This window comes from Strigops habroptila, chromosome 5 (assembly GCF_004027225.2).
Source record: "Strigops habroptila isolate Jane chromosome 5, bStrHab1.2.pri, whole genome shotgun sequence".
Lineage (NCBI taxonomy): Eukaryota > Metazoa > Chordata > Aves > Psittaciformes > Psittacidae > Strigops > Strigops habroptila.
Window position 1 is genome coordinate 10,638,671 of NC_044281.2, and position 21,597 is coordinate 10,660,267.

Sequence of the window (21,597 nt, forward strand, 5' to 3'; positions counted from 1 at the left end):
TAGGGCTTGAAATGGCACCTGCAACAGAACTTATTCTGTTATAGCACATATCTGTAGACGGGTGTTTCTGTTATATGACTTTAAAATGTTTAATATACTTTGGGAGGATGACTTTCTGGTTTTATGGATGGGCCATTACATGCTGGAGATCAGTCCAGTATTTAGAATTGTTTGTCACTAAAATTTAATCTTCACATATTTGGAAAGCTTAGTCTGAACTCTTGGCATGAGCAGCTGGTAATAGATGGGTTTTGTGGTGATTAGCTTTTTATCTGGTGGAATATCTGACACCTGTCACTAGCCATAGCTAAGAGTTCACTTCTACTCATCATACTCTCCCTTTTCATGCGCATGGAAGGGGAAACCTTGGAAGTTATGGAGACAGAGCACTATGCTCTGTCTTTTGAAACAGTTCCCAAAATATACTTGGATTACTCTTAAAAGCATCTTTAGATTTGGCACAGCAATATTACATCTCTGTAGAAGTAAGTCAATTACAAAATCTGAATTACATGCAGATTTTCCATTCAAAAAACATGAAGGTGAGAATTGGCGGCAACAAGTGAAGCACAAGTCTCTGATTAGGTTTGGTATTGCTTGGTGAATACAACTGTGATTTATTAAAAACAAAATAATTCTGCAAGAAATGTTGCCTGCCAACATGACAGCTGTATAGCAATCTTCAGTAGTGATTACTTCAGTTATTCTTAATGACTTAACAGTACTTTGAAATCTGGCATAGTGCTTGCTGTTAAGCTGCCTGGTCTGTTTGTTGTAGAGGTGATAAACATTTTGCACACCAGTATATTTTTTTATATTTAACAACTACTCATTGGTCAAATTAATTGTCAGCTTTATGTATCTTTTTGGAATACAGTAATACAAGAACAGATGGGTATTATATATTTGATTTTCTGATAATTTGTCATTGTTGTACAGTATTCAGGTACTCGGAATAACCAAAACTGTTCTAGCCTAATGAAGAGTAGTACATAGAGACTTGTGCTGTGCACTACCCGAAGTTTGTACTGTATTGTTTTTCACACCGAAGTGTTTCTTGAAGGAATTCCTTCATTTACCTCATGCTTTCTTGAATTAATTTCTTTATAAAACTCTTAAAGTTATTTCTCTTCTCTATGGGTGGTTTTGTAAGACACTTCATAAGATTTATTTTTACATCTTCCAAGTCCACTATTATTTATTTGTTGCCATTGTCAGTACTGTTTGACTTTTCTTCATAGGTGAGGAACATAAGAAATATCCAGAGTTTTCAAAATTTTTTATAGAGCCACATAGAATTTCTCTTGAATTACTTGGAGCTATTATTCCTGTATTTAAAAGGGACATGTATGTGAACACATCTAAGCATGTAACATGAGAAAGGAATGGCTAAAAGTTAATCAGCAAAGACATTATAAAGGGTGTATTTGTAGCAATGTAATTACTGTAGAAATAGTCAAAGCTTTTTATTGTGTTTATTTGAACATGACAATTTTAAATAAGTAAAAGAACTTGGAAGAGCAGAACTGGAAGAATGCTGGGCTGGTCCTTATCTTGGGGAACTTTGCATAGATGTGTAATCCAATAAAAGCTTAAGAAAAAAAAGTGGAAAGGAAAGGCATTTTTAGTTTGTTTTTAAATACATGATATGATCATGTTTTTATCAGATGTAGTGGTTAGGTAGCAAAGCTATGTCTTAGTGTATTGTTTTTATAACTGAATCCTGGAGTGTTTATTCTGTATAGTATCAATCATCTTGTAAACTTGTCTGTATATAAATGGAGTAGAGGGTGAAATAACTTCAATTGCTGTTTCTTTTAGCTTCCAGAAATGCTTCATGGAGATGGAGATAATGAAGAGCATGGTTATTGTCCTGTGGGGCAGTTCATTCTTCAGAATCTAGGCCTGCTGCTTGGATTTGCCATCATGCTGGTGATTGCCCTCTATGAAGATAAAATTGTACTTGACATTCAGTTTTGACCCAATTCTGGTAATCACTGTGGTTACAATAATGTTACTGTATGGCTTTGAGTCTGCACTGTTTCACTGTATGCACATTGCTCAGAGGAAAAGCAGTGGCTTGCACTACTTACACAAGTACAGTATATTCATTTCTATGTAGATTAATTTCTGCTTTTTTTCTAATTCAAATCAGATGAGATTACCCAATGCATCTTCTAAACTCAAGTGAGTGACAATTAGGAAATACTAAATCTGAGAAATAAATGCCAAGCTCATGTACTATATAGGAAGCACTGCTTGTTTAAGAAAGAAAAAGTACAGTGAATGATCTACATTTGGGAAAATGCCATTTCATTAGTACATTTGAACAGAACCCAGAAAATGTTACAGCTGAAGTTCGTACCTCTGCAAGGAACCCGAGTAAGCTTTTAGTGCCACGTAAGTCTTAAGCAGCTCATATATATATATATATATATATATATATCTGTATGTATATATAGATATATATAGAGATGGATATATAGATATATACAGATGTGCATGCATGTATGTGTGTGCGTGTGTGTATATATTCATTCTGTGCTGATTCTTCTGCATAGTGGTGACTTGAAGTATTAAATCTCACAACAGCACATGACTGGAAACCACTGGTTTAAATTTTAAAAAATGAAACCAAAAACCTAAACACTGTTTAAATTCTTAGAATATGTGTTAAGCTGCACTCCATCATTATAAACTTCATGTGTAAGAAGGCAGGCTGTTGCAATATATTCTGCAAAGTGCTATGTTCTGTCGAGGATCAGTTTGACGATGTTTTTCCTGACTAAGATTTATTTGATGTTTGTTCCTTGATATTAGTAGGAAAATGCAAAATGCAGTAGAATTAGTGTTAGCTTGGGGAAATCCCTGATGTTGGAGTTATTGAGCTATTTCTGGTTCTTTTTTACAGATGCTAAACATGTATTGTGTGCCACTTGCAGCATAAACTACTGAAGAATTGTGGCTGTGAATTTGTGCAAACTCTTTTAACAGAGAATCCATATGGGAATTTCTCCATTTTTTTTAACAATTATTTTGGGCTGTTTTCTCCTCCTCATGTTAAAACAATCCAAAGTGTAAGAAAGACACTAGTTACTGAACCTGGGCACAAAGGTTAAATTGTGGTCTGTGTATGTAGTACTGGTAGGTTATTTACAATACCATAATACCAGATCAGAATCTGTTTCTCCAATGCCTTTGGTATCGGACATTGTAGCACCAGCCATTTCTGGCAGTAGAGAGTAAGAAGATTTCTACTTCCAGCATAAACAAGTTAGTTTCTATGATGTCTTCTTACAGTTTTGGTATTAATTAGATTATTAAAAAGCAGATATGACAGACCCATGATATTTGTAATTTGGAAGGGTAGACTGAAAATTTGGGCCTTAACTTCTGGGATCAGCTGTCCTAGATCGGATTGTGCTGATATTCTTACATTGCCAGACGTTAGTTCCTGTACCCATCTCCTTAAAAACATTGTGAGTTTGTGAGGAGTGCAAGTTGATTCTGTAGTACCAGTTCTAAGCATGGTAGTAGCCTTTTTTAAAACACAGTTCATCTTCTTTTATGTGTATGCCAGGTAAAAGCTGTATTTTGACTATGTGCCGTAAGTTTTGTTAGGTCTGCTTGGTGCCAGTGTAACTGCTAAGAACACTGATTCTAATGCCTTTAATGAGAGCCAGTTGGTATCTTCATTCCATTTCAAGTTAATGATGTGTTTCCTATGGCCCTTTTTACTTTTTCAAGCTTCATTGGTCAATTAATTTTTACTGAGGGCAGCTCATGTATTTTAAAGATATTGGTTGGTTCTTGCCAGTATTTCTTCTAATGCAGTATCAAGAAACAGTATTAAGGGTCCATTTCAAAGACGGGCACAGTTTCTTCAGTGAAGAAGCCAAAAGCCCAGAGTTCAGGCATGCAGCCATTTGATGCTCTGAACTCCGGTTTTCTTTTTTCTTCTTTAAAACACGTTTACTGTTGGACCCTAATTAGCAAACACACTGTTGTTGGCTTCAGATGGTGACTGAATTTCTGCAGTGTAAAGATCCTGGGTGACATGTTTTCATAGTGCCCATGTCAGGTCACCGAGTACCATTTTCAAAGAGACTTAACTCACTGCATACCTTCTGAGGATCTAATTTTAAACAACTTGTTTCTTTTGTATTAAACTGACCCTTTTCTGTTAATTCTGTTGAGTATAAGGGGGTCATTATGTGGTTGAACTGATATTTTGTCAAATAATTTTTCAAAGGTTATTTCTTGTAAATCTGTTCAAATGAAGATTTCTGTATTTCAGGTAGTAGATTTACTTTTGTATTAGTTGGAATATGGTTATAGCTTAATACACTGCCTCTATAGAAAAATAGTTAACTTCCTTCCAAGACCATCTTCAGACAAGGGAAAAACATGGTCCTTGAAGGTAGGTACTGTATTTTTCATGAAATATGGGTTATTTCCTTTTATTTTCTAGTATTTATTACAAGTTATGAAGAGCAGTGTAACAGCTGTGGCTTCTATGTGTTTCCACCAGTACTGAGTTCCAAATAATTCTAATGTGTGCTTTTGAGTCATGTTACAGACAATCTCAATTCCACTACATTTCTACTTGGCTTCAACATTCCATTCTGCTTGAATCCAGAGTCTCATTTAACTTGTATTTGTTGGAGGGCATAAATGTTACTTGTATATTACAATGCTGTCACTGTGTGACATCCCATATGAATTTTGATGTAGATCACATTGCACTCAATCTGCTGTGATTATGCTTCGAAAATACTGTAGTTGCTAGATGCAGTGTGATTTCATTTTTTTTAATTTTTTTCTTTCCCTTCCCCATTAACAATTAAGTCTATGGTTTAAAATGTGATTCTGGTCCTATAAGATAACTTGCTGAGCTGTCAGTCTTTTTGTTATAACTAAATAGTTTTTTTAAATTTTATAAAGCTGGAAAAATGATCAAATGCTGTTTTGTTCATTGTCAACAGTGTTGTGTTCATTTTATGTATGTTCCTTATAAATAAGGAGCTTTCAGAAAAATAAAATTATTCAAGGAGCAGATATTTTTTGTTGGCTTTTATAAAGTTTTATTGTGCATCTTTGTATTTTAGTATTTGTATTTCAAATCTCATGAAAGGCACAAATGCAACATCAGAAACAAATTCGTTGTGATTTCTCTTTTAACGTGGCCTTTCAGGACCAACATGTGTTCTTTATAAGTGATCTGGAATATGCACCTACCTCCCAAAATGGTAATAGGTTTATGAGTTAAGCTGGCATAGTAACGCCACACCCCGTCTGATCCAGTGCTCTTCGGGTTTGTCTGAAGCAAGCGTTATTGCAATGACGAAGTTGGTGGAATGGCCTGTAGTTGACAGAGTCCCTCTTCTCTCGCTGGTCTTGTACAATGGGGCCAGATAACTTGGTCGCTTTGGAATCTCTGATCTCTTACATGGCTTTAGCCATATCTGCAGTAAAGAATAAAATAATCCTCCTCAGTTAAAAAAAGAAATAGGGAAACAGTCTTGGCTTTGCCAAAGTATTGGGACATTGGTTTGTTTGCCTTATAACAACAGATAGCCCTGAAACCCTGTTTCTTCTTTCTTAGCAGATTGCTTCCTCTCTCAAAACATGCAATACCAAACTTCCTGTTGCTGTCATTAATAGCAGAATAATCTTAGCTCCTCTCAGACAATTTATTTCAACACAAAACGTTTTGATTAAATTGTTTTTTAAGTATTACCCTGTTCATTCTTTGAAGACTAGAAATTCAAGAGTATTAATTCTACAGTATTTGTTAGTATATAATACTATAAAATGTCACCGAACAGGAGATACTGACCACAGGCACTGTATCATAGAGGACTTTCGGATGAGATTCTCCGAGCATCTTAGTTTGCCTGTTCCAGCGTGCTCCATCCAAGAACAACCCCTGAATGTAGACACCTGAATCAGTTGGAAAGGATAGCATGTTACCCAAAACCTGCAAATGTTCCTAGCTGAGAGCAGCAGCTAGTGCAGTGCACTTTGCTAACTGTCAGTTAACTGAGTGCATGGGACTTTGTGTGTTCCAAGTGATGATCAAATAACTTTTGTGTGTAACACAGTCATATACTTTATGACTACAATTCTGTAAAAAGTTTTATAAAGTTACAATGCCTAGTGATATCACAGTGTATCCAGCCTTTTCTGAATGGTCAGTGACAGCTTAAGAATTATTCTGTAGTACAGGACACTATTTTTAAACTTGTCATTATTATAAAGTTTTCTGTACATACTACATATTGTCAGCTTTAAAGTTTCCAAACTTGGAGATTTTATCATATAAACTGTCTTTCACTATTTAGTCTTCACATTGTTTCATTGCTTACGTTTAAAATTGCTACTTGCTTATACCTTTCTAAAGCGGTTCATTAATGGAGTAAAATAAAAGTTTGTTTAAAAACCATAAATATCTTTATTTGACATGTCATCATGACATGACATGTCATTCCCTCAGAATTTCAGAAGGAAAAAAGGTAACAGCATCTGGTTTTCATCAGATTTGCACCCTCTTGTTCTGTAGACTGAAAACTGTAACTTCCAAAACAATAAACATGCCCCAACAGAAAATGACTTGAACTGACTGGATGTGGCTCTCCCAGGCAACATGCTAAGCCCTTCTTTTTATACAACTTCCAGTCAAACTGATCCTCAGAAAGTTATTAAAAAGAGTATTAAGAACAGTTCTGTTTAATCTCTCCTTTTTCTGAGGAAGGGTAAGCTAACAAACATATCTGCAACTGGAACCTAAGGTAAATAATGTATGATAAAGCAGTCTGATAAAAAATAGAGCTTTTCCCTGCTTAGAGTGGTCCCCTATTGCACGTTGTGATCATATCAGTAAGACACTTTTCTAGGGATAGTTAAGGTAGCATACGCAACTTCTCTACTGAATGCTTGGTTTTCCTTGGCTTAGGCATCTTCAGACATATATACTAGTAGAGTGAAATAAAAGGATTAAAAAAGGCAAGCTGGATATCACTTGAAAGTTTGATCTGTTGTGGAAGTTTAGGTCAAGGAGTGTCCTCTGTTGGTGTTATTTTTATCTACATGCTAAACCAGGATGTGAATTAATCTGAGCCATTCCTAGGGATTTAAAATTTGCCTCTTCACTTCTCATGCACCTTGTGGGGAGCAGTGCAGCTGTGCATGTTTGCCATCTGAATTAATGAACTTAATTGCATAACTGAGCCTGCACATTAATGTTGTCTTCTAAACGCATCAGCAAAGGCAGATAATTGTGTGATGCTTTTGCTTACCATCTTCAGGAGCAGTGTCATATTGCTTATCTTCCAGCACTTCATAATCAAATTCTAGTTGGTCTATTGGAATGGTGTATTTTCTGGCATAGTTCTGCTGGGCACCTGTTAAGAATGCTTGAGTGAAGAAGAATCCTGAAATCCAGAAGACTGGTGGAGCTCCATTTTCATACCACACCTGCAGCAGCAAAAGAGAGAGGAGGGAAAATAACCAAACAAATCGGCCTTTTATTTAGTACTTAGGAAAGCAAATATTTTCTAGATTAACAGCAAAGTAATTTTTTGCTTTGTGAATCCAGGGCTGTCCTTGGGCTCTTTGTTCTTTTCCTAAAGCAGAGGAACTTTGGATGGCTGACACATCTTTTTTAAATGTCACTAGCTTCTGGTTTTTTTAAAACAAAAAAAAAATCACATACAATAAAATTAGTTTCAAAAAGTCTGTTAAACATGCATCATCCCTCTAAGTTCATCAAATCCTCCTTCTCTCCCTTGTTACCTTTGTTTCTCTGTGCAAATGACAGACCTCTTTTGCAGGCTGTTTTCTCTTTGAAAGGATCATATTTCCCTTCCAGTGCCAAAGTCACATGTTGCAAGTGTGTACACCAAGTTGAAGATGAGGCGGGATGATACGTTGTCTGATTAAACTGCTGTTGCTTTGGGGCAGGGAGCTGTGTTTTGGGGTCTTTGGTTAATTTTTTGTTCTGTTTTTAATAGCTTACACTGTGGAGGCATCTGTATAAAAATGATTTTTAAAAATTGCAACATTCATCGGATTGGGTTGTAATATATGACAGGTCTGTTGCAACGCTGAATAATTACTGGGTGCAAGAAGACCTTTTTCTGTGCTGCAAACATCAGTTTTGAGTAACACCTGAAAAATTTCCTACAGTTACCTGCTGCAGAGAATTACAATGAAGAAACTACACTGGTTGTCTCTGCTAGTAAGGAGTTTTCTTCCCAATAAATAAAAAGTCATCCTTGTAGCTACTGTTAGGCTTCCTACAGATGAAAGTGGGAGTTACTGGGGCATGGGGACTGTGTGATTGATGTGTGTCTAACACATAAGATGGAGGTTCTCTGGAAAAGCAGATTTTGTGAATATCCTTCTAGACCCAAAACTGGATGCTGCTTTTGCTATTATATTTTAATTCTATTTTATTTTTAATTTACTTTTGATTTTAGTTCTATCTTGGGACCTACGGAGTAGGGCAACCTGCTATAAGCTTGGTTTTCTTAAGTTGTCAGAGATTACTAAGCCACAGAATGGTGCTGAAACTCTAGCTATTACTCATTTAAAGTCAAGTTTTGGGAATGCGCTCTTGCAGGTGAAAGAGCCCCACTGATTAACTCATCCAGCTTGCTTTCAGCATTCTACTAAAAAGCTTGGTATTTGACCTTTAACGTAATATTTTGTGTTAAAATGTTTTTAAGTTGGCTCACTGGAAAAGAAACTTGGTGGTATTTTACTAAGAAGTTCTATTTTAATTAACTTCATTCATGGCTAATTAACCACCACCAGATCTGTATGAAGAGGCCCTTAGTAAATTTACCTCAGAAGGCCAATTCTGTCATACGGGATTACTGACACACAGCAGCTGTTCATGAGGTGGAGGGTATGTGGCAAAATGTAGTGCTTCATTAGATGCTGTGATGGGCAAAGGGCTATACAAAATGGATGCTCAGATGAACTGAACCTGTCACGTACTTATTCAGTGGAAGTAATTGGAATGGGTATGTTCACTTGAGATGTCACCTGCCATCAACAGACAAAAATAAGAAACGGCATTGAACAAATATGTGTAAATAAATGGAGTGTGCTCACCTGCAGAAACTTCAGTCTTTGAAGGAAGTCAGTCACGTAGCTGCCCAAAGGCTTGAGGCTTGGGTAAGACTTACTCATCCATAGTTCTGGAATTCTGCCTTTCAGAATGCTGTCTACCACTTCTTCCAGTTCAGCAGACATCACTACTAGCCCCTAAAGGAAATTTTGGAAACGAAGATATCAAAATACTTTGCCTAAGCAGCTTGCTTTAATGGTAACGTAGTGCTCAGATGTATCAACCAAACCACATAACTTTGTGTGTTGGCAAACTTGCTGAGGGTGCGCTCAGTCCCACTGATCTCAGAGCACTTCTGAGTTTACTAAGTGTAAATGCTCTTATTTATAATTATTTTAAGTTAAGTTTCCTCAAAACTCTGTGACATTGCTACAAGTGCCTTATTCTGAAGAGGCAGACATTTTAGATTGTAGTTTGGCTTTAATGGGGAGAGGAGTGGTGGTTTTGGGATAAATAAAAATTGCTTAAACTGTTCTTTTTCCTGGGGTTTTTTTGTGAGGTTCCCCCCCCCCCCCCCGATTTTTTTTGCACAGCTTTAGCTTCTCATTCCTTTTGATTCTGAGAACAAACGTTGACTTTAGACTGTGGTATCTTAACTGGAATCCTCTCGGGCAGTAATTTGCTATTTTTGAGGTGTTGAGAACATCTGCTTTCATCTGTAAGAAATTCTGTGAGGTGTTTCAGTCTTTCATACCAGTGAGGCAGAAAAACAGACATGAACCTAGGTACTGCTTGTCTTGCTAGCAGAGCAAGTAGTTGTTAGCAAGTAGCAAGAGCTAGCAGAGCTGTAGTTGAAAACTTTCTGATTTGGTTTCTCTACAGTAGGCACAGTAGTGCTTTTATAGTCCATTATACTCCTACCAGTTTTCAAGATACAGATCAATAAATCTGTTTCAAATTTGGATTCTTTAAAGTATTTGACCTGAATCCAACTTCAAGGTCAGTTTTGTAGGGCACCTGCATTGATAGCTCAGAGATCAAGTCTAGGTTCTAGGTAAATGCCTTTAAAGGTTGCCTTCAGCTCACCTTTATTGCTTTCTGGATGTTAATACAGGAGTCTCGTATCGTCTGCAATAACTTGTTAAAGCGTCCCATCTCTTGTACAAGCACAGTATTCATGCTTTGAGTATAAATAGTTGGATATTGTCTCATTGCTGCTTCAGTGTCAAAATTTGGAGGAAGTTTGCTCAGGATGTCATCTGTGACTTCATGGATAACTTCATCGGTGGATTTTGCACCACCACCAGATGCCCGGGACTATAGGGAGAGCCAAAAATTTACATTTATTTTGACAAAGAGGAGTTAGGAGAGTAATTAAAACACAGGAAAATAGAGCTCTTACAAAGGCATTGTTTAAAAGATCATTACAGTTCCAACCCTCTTTCCCTGTGATTGAAATGAATTTGTTTCAGAATTTCCTACATTATTGCAATAAGTTATTAGCTTAGAAGTAGCAAAATCTGGTTTCCTACATATTTGCGTCCTCCTCATTTTTTTGTGGAAATTCTACTTACACTATGAACCAGTCTTTCTGCCCCATCTTCAATATCAGCACAGTGGCTGACCAGGTACTGTGAAATAGCACAGAGCAACACCAAGTTCTGTCTCGCTGTCCCTCTTGCTCTCTATATTCTTTATGCTCTTCATTTTCCTCATGAAGCTTACAGTAACTGTAGTATCCCTACATTGTACCTGGCTTTCAAATTGGATTGAAACTGGCCAAGAAGTTGAAAATTGTTAAAAGCTGGGGAAGTATAGGAGGTACGTTTCCTTGGAAAGACAGGAAAAAATACAAAGCCAAAAAAGCTTTAAAAGATTCTTAAGTAGAACAGTAATTTCACCAGAATTGAGACACAACATAATAAGGTACAGTAAAAACTGGAAAAAAAAAAAAAAGTGAACATACTAATGTGGAGATATAGTAGAATGTTATGGCAAGGTGGTGTGTGATTTCTACACTTTACATACCAGTGTAAGAAGAATGCTGTCAAATAACAGTTGTGTTTCTGACTGATCCTTGGTAATATCCGCATTTGCATTCATTCCAAATATTTCTGGGGAAGGATTCAGTGGAAGTGTCTTTGTATAGTCAATATAGCTTTGGTACTGAAAAATGGAAAAAAACCACAAACCCTCTAGACCCACACTCTCCTGTGTGATAAATTAAGCTGATTACTATGTCGTTTCTACCTACAGCAGATACAATCAAGTACTTCTCTTATGCCTATTCTATAGTGCTTTTAACTTTAGCAGGCTCGCTCTTTTACCGTCCCCTGTGTGCTGACCCACACAGAGCAAAGGCAATGTAGTGGGTAGTAGTTGGAGGTGGGTTTTTCATATTATTTCCATTTCTTAGAAGTCAATGGAACAAATTCTAATAAAACACAAGATTAAGTCACAAAAGCAAGCAGTGACAGGGTAAGCTCTGAGGTTCATATCAATGTCAATAAAGATAGACCTGTTTTTGAAAAAGATAAGTAATATCTTGATAATCCTGTTGTTCTGGGATACTTACATCTCCTTCAGGAGGAGCAAAATAAAGGCCACTTGGATCAAATTTATAATCTATATTTGTAATGATTTCTGAGGAAAAGAATATGTTTAGAACACTACGGAGCGTACGCCGATCCCAGTCATCGGTGACTCTGCCACCGTAATTACATTCTCCAGTCATATAGCGAAGAGCATCATATGGCACCTCCTGAAAAAAAAAGCAAGAAAACAATCTGAACTGTAGCCTAGCACTTCTCTGGGCAGCCATATTGGTGTCATCGTAGTTTAAAGTCATCCAGAATTCTCACTGGGAAGTTTAAAAGCTGTTAGTTACTTCCGCTAGTTCATGCTTGTAGCATTGATCTCCTGATCTTCAACTACTTTAATAATCATCCATCAAGTCACCCAGCATTGCAACTTTTGAAGAATAGCCTCAAAAGTTTCTGTAGTAGTCCAGCTAGAAGTTCCTGAGTACATGTTTATGGAAAACTTTACCAAAAATATCTCGTTTGTCTATACATACTTCTCCCCCCTCCCGAGCACCTCCCTTTCACTCTTCTGCAGGGAAAGAAACACACACCTTTTTGAAGTTGCTTTCTCATGATGAATCACAATTTATCTATTAACCACATTGATAAGCAAAACCACTCCAGGCTGATAGTGGTTTGAAGCTAACACCCCTTTCCTGCCCCTAGCCGTAACTTTTAGCAGATTCTGGCTATAGTGGGTTGCCTATAAAGTTGGAACATAAAGAAGTGTTATGTATTGCTAGCAAATTCCACAGCAGCTTTGAAACACTGCCTAGCTCTGCAAACAGGGAAGGAAATGTCATCTGCCAAATTTACACAAATAGATCAAGGTTGTTATTAATCCACAACAGGCCAGGGTCTAATATTATCCCTATCTTTGAGTAAATCATAGTTAGCAATAAGTATTTTAGTAGACTATTTTACAGCTTGCAGTAACATCACTTAACAGCTGAATCCACAGCTCCTGTCTAGAGACAGGATAAGATTCCAATGAATAAGGCAACTGTGTGGAACAAACGCTGCTCTGTTTTGCATGGCAGAACTTCTAAATTCTAATTTGAAAGTTTCTCACATTAGTTATATACTGATCATAGTGCATTAACCACTTAAATTGCTTGTGGTTAGCACTACTGCAAGTAGACTTTGGTTTCTAATTCACCGCTCCCAGTTGGCCATGGCAGCACTCAGCCTGCCTTGGTACATGCACTAGCAGCCCAAGAAAGTGCAAGCAAGGACTGGTGACCACAGTGAGAGGTTGCTGTACCTCATACTGGTTGAGGAAGGTGTGAAGCTGCTGCACGCTGATGCGCAAGTCGGTCTCATTGAAGCTGTATGGAATGTTCCAACCCAGTGGTCCAAAATTCCGCCTTTCTTGCACCAGCGCATGGAAGAAGCAGAGGCCATACAGCAATGTCTTGAACTCAGCCTTAAAACCAAATGCAACAACATTAATTAATCACAGCTGGTTTAAACCATTTTTTCTCACATCCTGTACAACAGTGCTGTCTTTGAGTCACTCAAATCCCAGCCTCTCCTGCTCTACTAACATACTGTTTAGAAGTAAGTCAGGGGTAGCTTGTTCTTGACATACAAAGGCATAAACAACAGTTTTCATAAACATCAGTTCTAAATACTTAAAACAGTGTGAACCCTCAAAGCAATTTCATTTTAAAGCTATATATCAATGTATATCTAATTAATATACATGACACATACAACTGTGTATGAGACCACAGACCTCTGATATTTTTTTTTTACACCACTGTATTATAAAACACTGCATAAAATATCTCTGTTGGTTTTGGGTTTGCTTTTTTTCTCTTTATCAAGAGGCCTTTGAAGAAAAACTTCAGCTAAGAACATTTGATTTGGTTTTCAATTGAGACTATGTAGCAAAGCGGATTACCCCATTTAGAAGAACTATATTAATTATAGAAAAATAATGTAAAATAATATGCTTCCAAACAGACATCTAGTTATGAAAAGACTGGGGTTTTTCCCAGTCTTACTCAGTTGGTTTTTTTTTTTTTTAACTTGAGAGCTGTGTTATTAATACCCTACCACAAAATTTCACTTGTAGAAGTAGGAGAAAAAACAGTAAAAATAAATAAATAAATAATTTCACTATTGCCAGTAACCAAAAGTGTTTCATTGCAGTGGAAGACATCTATTTAATCTGGGAGGTTCTTTTCCCCCAGAGCACACATACACAGTCATCAGGGTCTGCTTTAACTGATTTGCAAAGTTACAGGATGACATTACTAACTGGTTTGCTGCAGCTGTTGAAAAATTCAGGATCAGATATTGGATCCATCATGTACGAACTAATTATATTGGCCCGTAAACCTTTGGGTGCTTCATTAGTCATCTTCACTCCATTCTGAAGCACAGACACTGGGAACGTGGCAGATGGGTAACTGGTGAGCCAGAGTCGGAAATCTGGATGTGTTGTATCAGGGTTCAGCTCCTATAATAAACACATATAAATACAGGCAATTAGAAGACGCGCTAAATTAATGTACACCTCAAGTTTTATTATTAAAGCCATTTTTTTAAAGTGGGAAGATATACCACTTCTGCTTACAAAGTGTAATTTCTTAGATACTTTAGACACTATAATCACATATAAATTATATGTGATTATAGTGAAAGTCATGGTTATAAATGACAACTTCTCTTCCACAATTGGTATATTTTTATTCAAGCCTTTCAGTATTTTGAACTAAACATCCTCTCTGTGCATGTTTATGGAATATATGACCAAAATGCACTTATTGTCATACAGGTGTTCTGGGAAGGGCTATAGTAATAGTATCACATCAGAAATGTGTTATGTTTATTAAGGGAGAAAGAAAAGAAAGAACTATACACTAGTACCTCTTTGGAAACCTATAGCTGTTCAAGAGTAAAATTCCTTAGCATACTGCCTTTCTGCAGCAATAGACATATGATGAAAGACCATGCCCTGAAGAGACTGTTGTAGCAGCTGGGATTTACCATTCAGGGAATGGGCCAGACCCGTCATGTTTGTGAGCACTTTCTATTCCAGCAGGCAGAAGGAAAAAGTCAGAATCAGTATGTGACGATTACCCTTTTATAATAGAAATCATCATGAAATATTGCTAAGCTGGCTTTTCAGCCACCTGAATGGATCAGACATGCCTTCAGAAGTATTTATAAGAAGGAAATACTTTTTTTTACCTCACAGACTTTTTCCAGTGTTGGCATCCATGAACTTGCAAGATGGCAGTTTTGCAGAACTACCCATGTTCCTTCCTTTACTGCCTTCTCTATCATTTTCATGGCTATTGGGCCTTGGCCTTGACCAAGTGACAGAGAACTAAGCTTTGCATCCCCATATCCCTGCATACAGAAAGTGTGGTATAAGTAAGAATAATATTGCATAAATAGAAAAAACCTTGTGGTATGAGACTTCACATCTATATGTGAATATTAATACTAAATATTTAATGTACAGCATATTTTAAAATACAGTTTAAATCTTATTTTTCATGTCATTCCAGTTGACTAAAAACCTCTAATTTATCTAAAGTTCCTTACTTCATGCAAACCGTTAGTAGACAAACATGCACAAGCATCAAATACATTAAAAAAGCCTGGAGATATTAAAATACCTGATCATCAGCAAACCTGACAAGGGCTGCCATGGGGTCTGCACCAGGGGAAAGTACAAATATCAGTGGTGCACAAGCATGACTGTCCGAAAATGCTTTTGACAAATCAAATGGAGGTGGCTCAATAAATGGATGGCCCAGGTTGTGACTGATAAATTCCTGCACCATTGGTATTATCTAAAAGAAAAGGAAAGAACAGAAATAAATGTCCTACTTTTGTGTAAGCGTTAACACACATTACTCTAAATATTTTAATATAAATTTCAAGGACAGCATTCTTGCACGTAAAATCAAATACACACACAGTCCAGAGGAGTCAATGATTTAGCACGTGTAAATCTAGGCAAAAAAAAAAAAAGAAAGATGCTTTAGGAGGGTTGAAATTGGAAGTCCTATGCAAATGATCCTTAATCCCATCTCTGTCACCACATCAGAACAGACTAATGTGCTGGTGTAGAAAAAAAGATTTTTTCCTGTGCTTGCTCGATCTGTATTATGGAGAGGATTTCGATTTTCAAATCTCATAATGCAACACCTTTCAAAGGAGTTAAAATCTTGGCTTAGGAAACTGCTGTATACAGTACTGTTATACAGTACACTGTTGTACACACTAGTGTTTCACCTTCCTACTGAAGTTAACTGGGTTCTGTACCAAAATGAGAGACAATTTATAAAATGTCAGCTTAATGCTTTCATCCTGTAAACTCTTATAGTTCTTTTAAATATCACCATCAATTCTATCTCTGGACACACTCTAGAGTATTTTACCATAGCCACCTCCCCTTTAAAGGAATGCAACAGTATTCACAAATGGGATACTGAGATTTCATCTCTGAACACTAAATTCAAGAAATGCTGAAGGTTTCAAACAGCAATGTTAACTCAACCACTTTGGTAATTTTCATACTGCATTAGTGTAGGTGTTTTCAGTTAATAAATACATAATGTGACCAAATACACAGAATGTGACACAAGGGAAAAAGCTCCAATAGCATTATTTCTCTTGATTGTCCTGCTCACAAACTCACCTGTGTTTTTATTTACTTTAAAACTTACCCTGCTTTACAGGTGCACTGTGTCACCAATTAGTATAATGCCTTAAATTTGAGAGCAGGAGGGAGGCTGTAGGCTACACCAGTTGCAGGCTTTAAAGATGGAGATGCTCTTGAAAGAACTTGGTTCAGCTTCCAAGCTTCTGAGTGATTTTAAGGACATGTATGAATATGAGAACCGTTTAAAAACCTTCACAAACTGGCCTTTTAGAGAGAACTGCAAGTGCACTCCGGAGAATGTAAGTCTGATAAATGGTTATTTTTACTATGCCTTATTTTTTGTATACTGTGCATGAATGTGATGCTTTGTTAAGTATATTCATACTCAAGAAGAGTTGTGAACTTCTGCTAAGTCTGAAGAAGATGAAAAATTAAATACTCTAACTTTCCTCTGTTCCCAGCTCAGAGATACTGTAGTAGTGTGATTGGCTTCTGCATGTCTAGCTACAGAAGTGAATATAGTTACTTCTCGTTTTTATTGGTTTTTTGTTCTTGTTGCTTAAAAGTTAATTTCTTGTATTAGTAGTCTTTCTGATTGCAAGTTTTCATTCATAAAAAAGAAGCCTACACTAGAAGAAACAAGCAGACACCCAGCAGGAAGGATGAAGAAGAAGAATGATCACTACTTAAAATTCAGAAATTGAAATTATTTAAATTGTAGAAAGCTTAATGTTCATGTCCCTGCAGCCTTTGGCTTGAGCATTAAAAAAAAAACTAAAAACCAAAAAAACCCCAGAAATCCACTTGACTTGTACTTTGGCTCATGCATAAAACTTCCAGGCTGGATCTCAGATGGGTCACACTGCAAAAGTTCTCTGAGAATGTGTGAAGTTTGATAACTAACACAAACTTACTTAATTTTTAGTGTTCTGACCAGATATGCTCCCTCTATAACCAGTTAAAGATGTAGTGTTCTACTTACATAACTTATATTTAAAGATTCCATACATCCATGGTCTTATGCTATTTTTTTTTTTCTCTGAAAATATTCTCTATAGTCCTGGCTACGGCAGAGCTCATGCACTGCTTCTGAAATGCATGTGTAGCATGACAACATCTACTAGATGTTTTTTGGTAGAGCAAAACTACTCTGGCAGCCTGCAGATGCCACAGTTGTGCAGAAATCTGTTCACTGCTTGCAGCCTGTTCATTTACTAGTTGCTTATCTGCCTGCTTGCAGCCCTTGCACTTAAAATGTATTTTTCACCTTGATCTATGCTGATAGATATTGTGGGGAAAGGCATTATTTGTAAGCTCTCAGAGTTGGCTGATGTGAACATGAGCTGTGTGTTGGATGAGGCTGTAAACTTCCAAACTGTCACCTGCAGATGGCAAAGGCGGGCTTTGTCCACTGTCCAGATGAAAATGAACCAGATGTGGTAAAATGTTTCTTTTGCTTGATAGAACTGGAAGGCTGGGAACCAAATGATGACCCATGGTAAGCACAGATGTGACAATGTTCTTGAAGTATTCCTCCAAACTTCTTTAACAACATCCCCTTACTCATTATAAAATTACCAATTTCCTCTGTAGCAGTTCAAAGAACTGAAGCCTACTGAAAGTTTATCTTACTCAGTAACTTTGAAATAGTTCAACTAGCTTTTATCTGAGATACAGTAAAATCTATTTCATGTGTTTTCTGTATGACACTTTTTCTGCTGATAGCAGAAGTACTGAAGAGAACTGTCTGTTCAGGTATCTTTATTGCTTGAAATGTAACTTTCATGGGTTTAATACCTGTTCTTATGCTGGGTTTTCATTGCAGGAATGAACACATCAAACGTTACAACTGTGGCTTTTTAGCCCTCACCAAGCCCTTTGATGACCTGACCATGGAGGAATACTACATGCTGGAGATGACACGGCTGAGAACCTTCCTTGTAAGTGTTAACCAAATAATCTTAATATAAGCTAGAAGGAAAACAAGAACTTTCATCTCTAAGATTTCCAATCATCAGCAAGGAGTGATTGTGTAAGGCTAGAACACAGCTTACTTTTGAAGTAATGATTTAGGTGCATTATTGGCTAAGAAATCTGCACCTGAACACTTCCTAGTGTAGTCAACTGTCTAGCTTTTGAAGGAAAACTGGTTTCCTTTAGAAATGTTTTTCCAACAAATCATTAGAACAGAAAAAATATCTTGGGTACAATAATCAATCAATTCAGGAAGCTTTATAATGAGCAGCTCTATCCTTCTCAGGAAGGATAAACAGCACATGTGAAAAGACAAAATTTGACCAGATCATTGCTTCATATTTCTAGATCTCCATGTAGATCAGTCTAATTAAGCTTTCAAACTCTAAAGCCCATGGATACTAAGAATCAAGTGAACCAAGGTCCCAAGGTCCCTAATGAGGCACAATAAAGGTTCTGCATCTTCCTTCCTGGTGGGTTTGCACAAATGAGATCTTTACTTTGCTGATAATTGATATTGAAAATACACCTGGTGACTGTCAAGGTTAAGTGTTTAAGGTCTGTATACACCAAACTCAAATACATAAAAATAGGATCACATGCTGCAGTGGGAGCAGCCTCATATCTTAAAAGATGGACCAAGAGTGAGAAGATGATGTTGTCTAACCTGAACAGCAAATGCTTTAAAGCAGTGGTCCAAGGTCCAATATTGTACTTAAACTTCATTGTACTGAAAGTGTACTTTAAGTACAATATTGTACTTAAAGCAGTGTTCCAAGGTACAATAGGTTTCCTATTGTACCTTCCAATAGGCCATAATACTACTTTATGTAATATTTTCTAAGTACATTATATATAAAACTTGAAGCAGCAGCTTCAAGTGGGGGACAATTTCCCCCCAAGAATATTGTCACCAACTGCTTGGAGGGCTATGCATTAGGCTGATTCAGAGCATGCTTGCCATCTTGAAGCATTAATATCCTAATGCATCCCAAGAAGCAAGATTGTGCCTTTTCCCACAGAAGAAAATCAAACTCAAGCCTCCATCCTTCATGTGATGTAAAACACAGCTGAAAGTAGGTTCACAATTTACTTTAAAAGTATACTAGACATACCCAAAAGTGGTCACTGAACTGAGGCCTACTGGCAAGACTAGTTGAGAAGTTTCTGAATCAAATGGGACTACGCATGCGAAATAGCTGGCAAACTCATCATTCAGGCAGCAGTATTAACCATAGGCTAAAAGTAGACTTCAAAGCTAGAATTAGTGGCAGATTAGTAGGATTCTGAGGATCTAATTTTTGAATGTAGATGAACTACATGGTTAAATTGCTCAACTGAAAGTCTCAATCTTTTGCTTTGCTTTAAGTGCAAAACTGGCAGAAGCATAATAAACTCTTTTGAAGAAGAAGTCGCTGCAACTAGGCAGCGTCTTATGGATAACTTTGTCTCCAAGCATCAGTGTGCACCACTGCCACCACTGCCTCGCCATGCTGAGCCATCTGCCCAACGTTCTAAAAGCTCATACCGCCAGTCAAAGAAACTCCAGAAGTGAAGTGTAAAGTCTGAAGGTTTCTCTTCTTCATATGGTACAAACATTTATATTTTTATCTGAATACTACTATAAACCTAAATGGTTGCGTGAGGAAGTGTAGTGAATTCCTTTCACAGGCTTTCTGGAATAGAAGCCCTAAGTGTTTATACTAACTCCTATCTTTCACAGTATGCTTTGTCATTATAGCTAGGTGTGGACTAATAGTAGTTCCTCTAACCTGAGTATATATGACAAGTGTCCAAGCAAATACTTGTATTCTGGCTTTTTAGTGTGTTGACTTTTTTGGAATAAAGATTCATAACTTTGAGCACTTTTTGTGATCTGTGCCACATTGAAGACTTACAGCTAGACAGACTAAATCAGAACAGTTCTGCTTCAAAACACTTTCCATAGAACAAAACGGATCTGTGTGTCTGCAATAATTGCTACCTTTAAAGCACCTACATTATCTTCTTAGATCAGGCAAAATTCACCACAGATAATGACATCCATCAAAAAAGACATGTAAGCAAATACAGTAAGTGTACTGAAAAAGGAAAGTCACAAGGCTTGTAAGACAGCCTAAAGGAGGAAGAGATCTGGGGATTTTGGTTATGTACACTGAAACTTAACCTAAAGGCCTACCTTCTGTTTTAAATATTTTTTTTTTAATTACAATTTTAAAATTGCTGGGTTTTTTAATCTCATTAATTCCCATTTTCCTTTATGACAGACTGTTGTAGAATGGTTATAGACAACACAGTTAGAATGCATAGTTGTAAATACTTTTAGTTTCCAAGATGGACAGACCTTTTTGAATAAAAGTTTCATACGTACTTTATCAGGCCTCAGGCAGCGAATGACAAGCATCCTTTGGAACTCCCCCAGTTTGTCTTGCCACTGCGCAGGAAAATCCTCATTCTGGGGATTCTAAAAGCATGTATTTCAACATTATTTAAAGCATTTGTGAATTACCTATAGTGAGAGTAAATTATCTTTTAATTAATTGCATTAGTCCATTATGTATTTTTTCTTAATCTACAGAAATGGGGTTGACATGCTTAAAGCTTTAAAACAAAACTACCAAAAAACCCTCAAAACCAAAAAACAAATAAAAGACACAACCAACCTTTAAATAACTAAGAAGCTTCTCTTATAGCAGGGAAGTTACAGTAATTTTTAAGTGTTTAAAAGATGATAACCCAAAGTTTTTCTCTACGAAGTAGAGAAGGAATGAGGTAGAAGAAACCTGAAAATGCACTTTGCCTCCCTCTTTCTGATAGAACTGTCAGTCTTCAATATTACAATGACAGCCATATAATCAATGACAATCATATTACAGCACTACCTGACAACTGTGAGTTAGGTTACATCTGAATGCAGAAAATTAGCACAGGAAAAGAAGAATTGGAAAATTAAGTGAAACAATGCATCAGAGAACTTGGTTTGTAAATGACCCATGAATAATCCAACTGTTACATTGTTATTGCAGTTATCAGATTGGGAACAGCAGTCGTTGTGTGGCATGTTAACTTCTTATTAAACAGAAGTACAGTATGCCTTTCTGGAAACATTTTCTCTGCTTGTGAGCTTCTTGCACTTGCCTGAGGAGGGCTGGCCACAGACGTATGCAGACAAACCCACACAAACTGCATTCTGAGCAACTTTGATTTAGCAAATCAAATCATAATGGTGCTCATGTTCTGCTAAGGATCTACAGCATGGCTCCTGCCTTCCTCAATTTCTAGGCACTTTTGGTTTCAGACTGGAATCCAAAATGCTGCAATGTTTTTATATTAATATA

At 36.9% G+C, this 21,597-nt stretch overlaps 3 protein-coding genes across 7 annotated transcripts in view; 2 read left to right on the forward strand and 1 right to left on the reverse strand.

Annotated features, from left to right (window-relative positions):
• The window catches only part of SLC39A10 (solute carrier family 39 member 10), a 124,439-nt gene extending 119,381 nt beyond the window's left edge, over positions 1–5,058 (forward strand). For all 5 annotated transcript variants that reach the window (XM_030486337.1, XM_030486336.1, XM_030486339.1 and 2 more), the window contains one exon: positions 1,822–5,058. In XM_030486337.1, the coding sequence (XP_030342197.1) occupies positions 1,822–1,980 (159 nt within the window). In that variant the 3' untranslated portion in view covers positions 1,981–5,058. The remainder of the gene's footprint in view (positions 1–1,821) is intronic.
• Positions 5,059–5,060: 2 nt separating this feature from the next.
• Positions 5,061–21,597, reverse strand: part of DNAH7 (dynein axonemal heavy chain 7) — a 102,585-nt gene continuing 86,048 nt past the window's right edge. Inside the window, exons 53-64 of the mRNA XM_030486292.1 lie at positions 20,631–20,723; positions 15,294–15,470; positions 14,860–15,021; positions 13,925–14,125; positions 12,923–13,084; positions 11,652–11,837; positions 11,105–11,242; positions 10,163–10,393; positions 9,121–9,273; positions 7,299–7,476; positions 5,840–5,943; positions 5,061–5,465 (exon numbers count right to left, since the gene is read on the reverse strand). Of these exons, the coding sequence (XP_030342152.1) occupies positions 5,259–5,465; positions 5,840–5,943; positions 7,299–7,476; positions 9,121–9,273; positions 10,163–10,393; positions 11,105–11,242; positions 11,652–11,837; positions 12,923–13,084; positions 13,925–14,125; positions 14,860–15,021; positions 15,294–15,470; positions 20,631–20,723 (1,992 nt within the window). The 3' untranslated portion in view covers positions 5,061–5,258. The remainder of the gene's footprint in view (positions 5,466–5,839; positions 5,944–7,298; positions 7,477–9,120; positions 9,274–10,162; positions 10,394–11,104; positions 11,243–11,651; positions 11,838–12,922; positions 13,085–13,924; positions 14,126–14,859; positions 15,022–15,293; positions 15,471–20,630; positions 20,724–21,597) is intronic.
• On the forward strand, positions 16,438–20,122 carry LOC115608111 (baculoviral IAP repeat-containing protein 5.1-B-like). Its single transcript, XM_030486340.1, has 4 exons — positions 16,438–16,584; positions 17,674–17,783; positions 18,111–18,225; positions 19,629–20,122. Exons 1-4 carry the CDS (start codon positions 16,447–16,449, stop codon positions 19,812–19,814), a joined length of 549 nt encoding a protein of 182 aa, XP_030342200.1. The 5' UTR covers positions 16,438–16,446; the 3' UTR covers positions 19,815–20,122.

What these genes read in the sequence shown, in the direction of transcription:
- LOC115608111 (XM_030486340.1), top strand. Translation starts at nt 16,447, where the DNA reads ATGGAGATGCTCTTGAAAGAACTTGGTTCAGCTTCCAAGCTTCTGAGT. An exon ending in GCAAGTGCACTCCGGAGAAT is followed by an intron (nt 16,585 to 17,673) that starts GTAAGTCTGATA and finishes TGTCACCTGCAG; the next exon opens with ATGGCAAAGGCGGGCTTTGT. An exon ending in GAACCAAATGATGACCCATG is followed by an intron (nt 17,784 to 18,110) that starts GTAAGCACAGAT and finishes TTTTCATTGCAG; the next exon opens with GAATGAACACATCAAACGTT.